General features: G+C 34.3%; 1 protein-coding gene across 17 annotated transcripts; it reads left to right on the forward strand.

The window, feature by feature from the left end:
- The first annotated feature begins 652 nt into the window (after positions 1 to 652).
- Positions 653 to 9,429, forward strand: LOC114302679 (uncharacterized). 17 transcript variants are annotated; one of them, XM_082877721.1, is made up of 8 exons: positions 701 to 787; positions 880 to 1,006; positions 2,359 to 2,463; positions 2,822 to 3,033; positions 3,190 to 3,953; positions 4,235 to 4,513; positions 6,293 to 6,552; positions 6,995 to 7,395. In XM_082877721.1, the coding sequence occupies exons 4-8, from the start codon at positions 2,826 to 2,828 to the stop codon at positions 7,152 to 7,154; spliced, it is 1,671 nt and encodes a 556-aa protein (XP_082733847.1). In that variant the 5' UTR covers positions 701 to 787; positions 880 to 1,006; positions 2,359 to 2,463; positions 2,822 to 2,825; the 3' UTR covers positions 7,155 to 7,395. The 17 variants fall into 17 exon arrangements, with proteins under 17 accessions (XP_082733842.1, XP_082733839.1, XP_028103549.2 ...); XM_082877724.1 differs by having other exon boundaries at positions 4,250 to 4,513; XM_082877716.1 differs by lacking the exon at positions 2,359 to 2,463 and having other exon boundaries at positions 653 to 787; positions 4,250 to 4,513.
- The last annotated feature ends 304 nt before the right edge of the window (positions 9,430 to 9,733 follow it).

Here is a 9,733-nt window from a genome sequence, read left to right on the forward strand (position 1 = left end):
AGGGGGCGTTTGAGGGAACGGGACGTCCGACCGGTCGTCCAAAACAGTGAATTTTTTTTTTTTTTTTTTTGCAATTGATTTATATAATCGGGAAAAATATTTTCTAAAAATTTTTAAATTTTTTATATGCTTTAAAATAATTTTGAGTTGTATGTTTAATTATGAGTTGTAAATTTTTATATCACATATCAAATGTCACATCAACAATTCCCCACTCAAATCAAACCTCTTTTCCAAAACTATTTTCAAAACTCTTTACCAAACAAATTTTCTACACTCAAATCATAATTCTACAACACACAAAGTCAAAATATAACTCATACTCTCAAATCACATTTACAAAATACAACCAAACGCAAGCTAAATAATTAAACAGAATATATTTAAAAATTCAGAATACTTAATAATTTTTTTAGTGTAAATAGAATCTCCCTACCCTTTTAAATTGACTTCACTTATCCAGTTTGGCCCCGTAGAATTAATGGGTCATATTTTAATAATTTGATCAATTTTTTTTTTTAGATTTTAATATATAAATATAAAAAAAAATTTATATTAATAAAATTTATATTAATCCAATAATTATAATTCATGATTTAAAATCAGTTTGTAAACAAATGAATGACAAATATATATTTTTAAAATTGATATTAAAACAAGTGATTACAATTATCAGAACACTTTTTTTCTCTCTTCCTCGGAGAGAGAGAGACAGAGAGAAAAGGGTTTCAAATGGTCCTCTCTCGTCTCCTTCAAGTAAAATCAGGACTCCATTTGCAAAGAATCGGTAAAATACCCATTTCAGACCATGTGATTCTCTACATTTTTTTTTTCCTTCTTAAAATCGATTACAGTGGTTTTTGATAGGATTGCTTGCAGGACTTGTGGAAGGAACAAGACAGTGTAGCTCTTCTTCTTCTTGTTCTAATGCTGAGATTGGGAAGTCGAAGAAACCTAGTCTGTCGAAGGAGCAGAGGGCGGTGGCTGTGGAATCATTCGTGAAAAAGTGAGCTTCTTTTGAAAAAAAACCCCATTACGATAATCTATTAAGTGTTGAATTTAAGTTTGATTTGTATTATGATTGATAGCTTTAAATCTATGTTAGTGTTTGATTCACTAGAATAAAGGTAAAATGGAATGGAGTGGTTATTTAGTTCCTATAGAATAAAAGTAAATTGTTGGATTTCATTTGCTATGCATTTTTTTCATCAGTAATTAATAAATCAAATGTGAGAATGGACATTTTTCAGTGAACCAAACACTACCTAAGGCTGTGTTTGGTTGGAGGATTTGATGAGAGAAATAGAAAGGGAAAGGGAAATAGAAAGAACAAGAGAAAGAATAGGATTCAAATTCTCTCACTTTCTTTTCCCTTATGTTTTCTATTATAATCAAACAAAAACTGGGATTGTATTTTCTTTTCCATTTCTATTTCTCTTATCAAATCCTCCAACCAAACACAAGTGATCAGAAAATGGAATTTGCCGAAAATAAATAGTTTACATTTTTAGAATTTTTTTTTCTTTTCCCAACTCAGATAAATCTGTTCGTGTGCATACTCACATCACATGCACGGAGCACACACACATGCCCCTGTCTGTGTATATAAAACTGTGGTGGTTTTTGTGTGGGGAAAAAAATTGGACTTACACTGTTGTTGAAGAGATCAACTAAGAGATGATGAACCTGCCTTCAACCTGTAAAACAAGACAGTGTTGGTGCCCCGTCGGCCCGTGCCGAGTGGGCACTCTGATGCCTAAGTTAGAACAACTTCAATGAATGTAATAGTAAAATGATTTACTATATATATAAAAGTGTGTTATTGTCTTGTTGTCTGTCTTACGTTGTGGAGATTGTGTCATTTATATATAGCATGGATGGCTCCATCCGCTTGTATAGTTGAGAGATGCTCCTCAATTTCCTCAACCATAATGGCCTAACAAACTAGCATGATTATGCCACGTGTCCGTGATAGGCTATGTTGTTTTTTGCTCCCACATTTTTGTTAGCTCTATGAACAATGTTGGATTCTGAAGTGTAAATGTGTTGATTCGGGCTCAATTAGACAAAAGGAGACAATATAGTGAGAATATTAAATAAATTGAGTGCCATAAAGTACAAAGATTGATGTTGTTCATGGGAAAATAGAAGCAAAAGTTTAACTAGAATAACAGAAACTAAAACAACTTGGATATTTCTCAAAATCCAACCACAAGTGTATACAAACAAACAAAAAAACTGAGTGTGAGACACCCAATATCAATATTGGCATATTCGGATACAATTGTTGTGTCTGTGCCTTGTGTCTGTGTCTATGCCACTGAAGCTTTAGTGATGCTTCACTTTGCAATTAATCAGGTTTTAGCATCATTAGCCCATTTGAAAACTTTCACAAGAGGCCTTATGAATGCCTCTTCTTTAACGTCTCAAGCTGATTCAACTGCTGCTTAAAGTTCAGCTGAGGTGTGTATGAGTATTGACCCTATCTGCATATACCTGTGAGCTTTTTGTCATTTTTCATTACTGCAACTGGATTCATATCCGAAACAAGTTATTTTACTTAGGCAGTGTTTGGTTCACTGGAATGAAGGTAGATTGGAATGGAATGGTCATTCCTTACCCTCGGAATGACCATTGCCTTACAATGTTGAATGATGGTTCCATTTGCAATGCATTTTTTATAATTGCTTTAGTGAACCAAACATGAGAATGGGCATTTTGATGAAATGATCAATCCATTCCACCTCATTCCAATCAACCAAAATAACATAAGTATAAGCTCTCTGATGCCCTTTTTGTTGTCATGGTTGAATTTACACAGATATATGGAAACACATCCAGGGATTTTCCCTAAACCAACACTTGTCCAAAACAACGTGGGAGGATCATGGTACACTCTGAAAGACATTCTCACCAAGATAAAGGAAAAGTTGCTGGAAAATTCTCAACTCCAAAATCGCACTACCAGTGATACATCAGATTCTACAGTTGATGCAACAGCTTCTGAGATTATTACAACTTATAATAGTAAATGTAATATTGAACTTGGCAAGCCCACAAGTACAGTGATCAATTCTGAATGTAATAACATTTCATCGACTGCAACATCTTGTATGTTGGGGGAAAACTTTTCCAAAAAAATAATCAATGCAACAGCTTTTGAGATTGTTCAGACATGTGGTATTGCAGATTATACTGAACTTTGTGAATCTGAAAGTATAGTTCAATCATTAAAGTCCTTGGTGAATTCTGAAAACAATGAGAAGAATACTACCCATGTAACGTCTAACATATCAGAGGAATGTTCTTCTCCAGACGATGTCAATCGAGAAGCTTTCAAGGTTATTAAGATGCATAATTATGCAGATTCTCTAAAGCATGCTGAACCTGCATGTAAAGTTCAGTTGTCTGAAGCTGAAGTGATTTCTCGCAGTAATGAGAAGGATATTTCAACGGGTAAAGAGAAGAATAATAGTGAATTTGGTGAACCTATTGTTCCATCATCCAAAACCTCATTGAATACTAATGACAATGAGAAGAATACTACACCTTCGATATCATTTGATGGTGCCCAAAAGATTTCAGGGTTAGCTGATCTTTTCATGAGGAGAATGAATAATCGAGCAGCAGGGGAGATGACTGGTGAAAAGGATGATAGTGTGACGATCAATAGTCCTGAATATTCAAATGAAGCAACAAGAAGGGATATGGTAAAAAGTTTTGATATAAAGAGTTTAATTGACTGTCTTAAGGAGCACCGTAAAGAGCAATCTATTATTAAATCTCATGACAATATGGGTATGGAGAGCAACAACTTCAAGGAAAGTGGGGGTGATCCAGGTACAAGGGTTCCCTTCAATGTGTCTAGTACAAATTCTAAGAGTGGGGATAAGGAAGAAAGTGATGCAGATATTGCAGCCTTTGATTACATAGAGTTGAAACCAAGCCCACAGGTTACACTTCTAACGAGCAAAAAATACTTATATAATACTTAGGATGCATTTTTTGGCTGAAAAAAAATCTGCCGGAAAGAAAATCTTAATGAGGTTCTGCTATAAACATGTAAACCAAACACAGAATGGAATGGAATACAAAGTACATATGAATGGACAATATTTTATAAAATTTGTTGTTAGGACCGACTTTGAGAAAATCTTATCCATCCATATGCATTTTGTGTCCAGTTATGTAATCGGTTTCTCTGTTTCTAGACTTATTCTTCTAACTGTTGCAGTTGGTTCTATTGCAGACAAAGGAAGGGATGCAGAATGTTATTGTTGAAGCAGCTAGTTCCACTGAGAATCTGCCTAATAAAACTTCAATTCCTAACCTGATTGGTGATCCTGATGTTCCTAGCTCATTAGTGAAGAATCCCACCCGAACAGTGATGATCAAGCAGTTGACCCCTGACATAAGGTCACATGATATTGAAGAAGCTCTTGCTTTTTGTGGGAGCAATGTATCTGGCATTTTCTTTGGTTCTTCAAGTTTTGTTGCTTATGTGGAATTCGAGGTGAGTTTTTCATGCAATTCTCTGACTTGCTTTACCAAATCAATGCGTTGTGTCCTAATCGATTGGGGTCAGCTACATGAATATTTCTTGTCATTCTACTTTGTCAAAGACTATATTCTCAATTAAATAAAATTAACTTATATGTCATGTTTTACTACAACATCCATGTTAATTTGGATCTTTTCCTTCCTTGGCATTTTCATTAACTATAGAAATAGTCGTATCATTCTTCCTTACTGTTGTATCGACTTCTTCATTGTACATGGCCAAAACCATCTTAGTTTGTTCTCTCACAACCTATCTTCAATTGGTGCTACTCTTACCATTTCATGAATGTATTCAATTGTAATTCTGTCTTTCCTGATTGTACCACGCATCTATCTTAACATCATCATCTCAACTACATTCATTTTATTAATTTGTTTCTTAGTCGCCTAAGATTCTATTCCATAAAACATTATTGGCCTATAGTTGCTCTATAAATTTTCCCTTCAATTTGATTTATGGGTCACATAATTTCCAAACTCTCCATCTTTGTTAGCAATCGAAACTAGATAGCGCAATTATTCCCTTTTTGGTCTCCTGGTTTTTTATGTTCACTTCCCTGTTATTTCTACTTTTATTATGACTAAAGTTAAATTTCATTTATTCAGTTTTAGTTCTTATTTTCAACCCTTTTGACTCAAATAGTTTATCTTCAAATTTTTGATTTAGTGTTAATTCCTCTTTTAGTTTCATCAACTAGGACTATCATATCTACGAACAACGTAGACCTTGAGATATCATTCTAAATGTGTACTGAATTCATCTAAAAGGGCAAATAGGTAAGGACTAACGGTGACCTTTGACTCAATTCTACAGTAACTATAAATTCATTTGTTTCTTCTAGATGGGATCTAACTGTAGTCATAGTCCCATCATATGTGTCATTTATTGCATTAATATACCCCTTTGTCACTTCTGTGACACCTGCCATATTAAATCTTCAAGCACCTTACCATAAGTGTCTTTTTATTTAATCTATAAAAATCATATGAAGACCTCTCTTCTTATCTCTATATTTTTCTATTAGTCTAATTCGTAAGTATATCACTTATGAATCCAAATTGATTTTATAACATTGTTGTTGCAACTCTTTTAAGCGTTGCTCAATCACTCTCACAATTTTATTTTATGGCTCATCAACTTAATACCTTTATAATTGTCTTTGTAAAATACTTTTTCTCCACTTATCATACATTTTCTAAGTAATTGTAATCTTATTAAATAACTTTGTTATCTACATACCCTTGGAATATTTTTTTAATGAATTTCGCCATTGTATTCCACATATTATTAGTTTCATCTTCTAAATTCCAGATTGTTTCTATAAACATTTTGTCCTTGAAACATTTTGGATTACACCAGCTAATTCGAGGGTTTCTACTTATTTTCAAGGTTCGATGTTCTACATTTTCCCATCTATTTTGCCATCTTAACTGTGAGGAAAAGCTGTATTTGAAAGCACCGAAAAGTTGTTTTTGAAGTTTTGGAAATTGTTTTCATACAAAAATGAAAAAGATGAATTTTTTTTATAAAAAAAAAAAAAAAAGAAATTTCGTAGTTTTGTTTCTGATAACAAGAAAAATGAAAATGAAAAACAGAAAACAGAAAACAGAAAACGAAAACACAACCAAACAGTCATGCTTGAATTTGTTTCAACAACACTAACAAAAAGTGAGGTTTGGACATGTTTATTTATCAAGTCATTTACGCCTGGTAGTGTCGATTACTTGACAGACAGAAGATGCCAAAGAAAGGGCACTTGAAAAGCATTTGATAAATGTACGTGGCAAACAACTATTGATCTTCAGAATTGATGTACCAAGGACAACAGTTGTGAGGATTTCGAATCTGTACTCAGCGGAAGCCAAAAAGAAACTCTTTTCCATATGCAGGAGTTATGGGAAGGTCAAGGTTGTAGTTTTTAGACACAAGGAAATCAGGGATGTGCATTTCATGCTTTCTGAATGGCCAAACATGTTAAAGATTCTTAACAGGTGAGTGCATACGCATTTTTAAGAAATTTTCAGTGTCATTGTGCATTAAAAGGGTTAATGTACTGTCGGTCCCCATAGTACAAGCTCTGTTTCATTTTGGTTTCCGATGTATCAATTGAGTCAATTTTGGTTCCAACTTATCCAATTTGTGTTGGAAATGGTCCCAATGCTGTTTCCATCCAAATTTGGAGAACAATACCTCTGCTTCTGTTACAAAATTTTGATGAGGTATTGTGACAATTTTGGACCATAATAGAAGCAAAGGTAATGTTCAAATTTGGGTGGAAACAATGTTGTGAGCATTTAAACACAAATTGGCCAAGTTACGGATTAAATTGACACAATTAAAACATCCTATGACCAAACAGACACAAAACTCAGAACTTTGGGACCAAAAGTGTATTTAACTCAACTTCTGCTGTGTGTGTGTTTCCATATTCAGATTAAATGGATTGAAGGTAGATGATTGCCGGATAATTGCTCAGCCAGCACTGGTCTTTCCTCCAGAGGTTCTCCGTGTTCTATGGAGTCACCCGGATGAAAGACAGCGTCTAGAAACTAAGATTTGGATGAAAACCCTCCTATACACAAGGTTGGATTAACTGCCTTAACAACTGAATAATTATAGAATAGATTGTTACAAATTTTGATCCCACAAAAGTAGATTGTTGTTTACCAGGGAAATCTTCTTTTATGACCCAGTTGGATTAGTTCATTTATAGAGATTTAAATGTAGCAGGACAATGCTTAACTGAGTTAATTGAAAGATGTATGGATCGAAGGCTTCTACTCTTTTTAGGGTAATGTACATATATTTAGTCAGTGGAATTTCACTGTTAGATCTTCTCATTTGTGATTTTTTTTTTTTTAAATATTTGAATCTTGAATTTGTGGAGGAAAAAAGAGAAAGGAAATGAAATTTACTTGTATCAATTTACTTTTCTATGGGTAATCAAATAAAAAATGGATGGTTTTTTTTTTTTTTTTGGCAAGGAATTGTCTTCTTTTTCTTCTAGTTTTGATAGCCCCATCAAATTTGCGTGATACTTTGATCTGAGGTTCGGGAGAGGTGGCGGATTGGGTTGATCATAAGATAAAATTAGGCGGGCTAATTTAAGTTTACAACCCACCGTTAACTCGACCCAGCCGGTTTATGTCATATACAGGTTATGTTAGTTTGATAGACCAACCCATTAACCCCAAAGAGTTTCCAAGCCTAAACCGTTTTGGTTTCACTTTTTAAGATTTATTTTGCGTTTTTTTTTTTTTTTACTGATTTTTTTTAGGAAAAATTAGTCTAGGGTCCCTCTCCCACTTTTCGTAATGGAAGAAATTCACAAAATTATTTTTTGATATCTAAGGTCCTTCAATCCCAAACTCATATATCACAGAGAAATTTAAGAAGTCTCTCTCTTCTCACTCTCTGCTCTCTCTCTCTCTCTCTCTCTCTCTCTCTCTCTCTCTCTCTCTCCTACATCAACCCCAAACCCTAGCTTCTTCCTTCATCCTTGTGAGCTTGCTCATAGCTATCAGACCAAATCAACGAGTTACTCCGAAAGCACCGAAACGAAATCGCGGCAATCGACAGGCTGACGAAGAGGACTCCGCTCTCTCTCTCTCTCTCTCTCTTTCTTACTGGAAACTCTCTTCTATTTCTCTCTCCCTAATCTCTCCCTACAAAGTGTGAGTTTGCTTTTTATGTCCTTGCTGGCTTTGCCTCTAGATGTGTTTTTTCAAACTTTCCCCATTTCTCTTCCCTTCATTTCTAACTTCAACATCTCATTTTTCTCTGATATATTTTGCAATTTCGTCTCCTTATCCATCAAATTTGCCCTTAAATGTTCAACGTTGTCTTTTGATTTCTTCAGTTCCTTTTCCAATTCATATTCTCTCTAGCTTGGTAAGCTCTTCTCAAGCTTCATATGCAGCCCCTCATTCTCTTCCGAGATACCTTGCAATTTAGTTTCCTTCAAATTTCTCTGGTTGTTGAAATTTCTGTGGTAGATCTTTGGTTTGTTCGAATTTCTCTAGTAGGTCTCTAGGTTGTTCAAATTTCTCTGGAAGTTTTGTTATTGCCTCATGCTATCTCCAGTTAATCATTTATTTTGTTGTGCATTTGTGTTGATGCTATCAAAGTGCTCTTGCTTATTTTGCTTTCATGGTGCTGCTACAGATGATGTAGAAAGAAGATGATGATGATGATGATGATGAAGGTTGCTTGCTGCTTTTTATGGTTGTGAAGAAAGATTTCAATGTCAAGTGGAATTTGATGAATGAATTCTGAGAAATTTTCAACTATACTAACTTTATTAGATTTGATTTCATTGAATTTCCAAGACCTCTTCCTTTGCAGAGAAATTTCAATTTTCTCTGCAGAGAAATTTCAATTTTCTAACATCTCATTTTTCTCTGATATATTTTGCAATTCCGTCTCCTTATCCATCAAATTTACCCTCAAATGTTCAATGTTGTCTTTTGATTTCTTCAGTTCCTTTTCCAGTTCATATTCTCTCTGGCTTGGTAAGCTCTTCTCAAGCTTCATATGCCGCCCCTCATTCTCCTCCGAGATATCTTGCAATTTAGTTTCTTTCAAATTTCTCTGGTTGTTGAAATTTCTCTGGTAGATCTTTGGTTTGTTCAAATTTCTCTGGTAGGTTTCTAGGTTGTTCAAATTTCTCTGGAAGTTTTGTTATTGCCTCTTGCTATCTCCAGTTAATCATTTATCTTGTTGTGCATTTGTGTTGATGCTATCAAAGTGCTCTTACTTATTTTGCTTTCATGGTGCTGCTATAGATGATGTAGAAAGAAGAAGATGATGACGATGATGATGATGATGAAGGTTGCTTGCTGCTTTTTATGGTTGTGAAGAAAGATTTCAATGTCAAGTGGAATTTGATGAATGAATTCTGAGAAATTTTCAACTATATCAACTTTATTAGATTTGATTTCATTGAATTTCCAAGACTTCTTCCTCTGCAGAGAAATTTCAATTTTCTCTCGGTTGAACCCAAAGAAATTCTATGAAAAGTTCATAATTTCTCTGGGTTAGAAGTAATTTTCTTTGGGAGCGTTTTTAGAACCTTCTATCTGTGACACAGTGAAAGCTTTCAACAACATTTGGTGGAGGATCAAACCCACGGCAGAGAAATTTGAAATTTCTCTAGAGTCCATGAAAGGCTAA

This window comes from Camellia sinensis, chromosome 7, assembly GCF_055761805.1.
Source record: "Camellia sinensis isolate YWXY chromosome 7, ASM5576180v1, whole genome shotgun sequence".
NCBI classification, from domain to species: domain Eukaryota; kingdom Viridiplantae; phylum Streptophyta; class Magnoliopsida; order Ericales; family Theaceae; genus Camellia; species Camellia sinensis.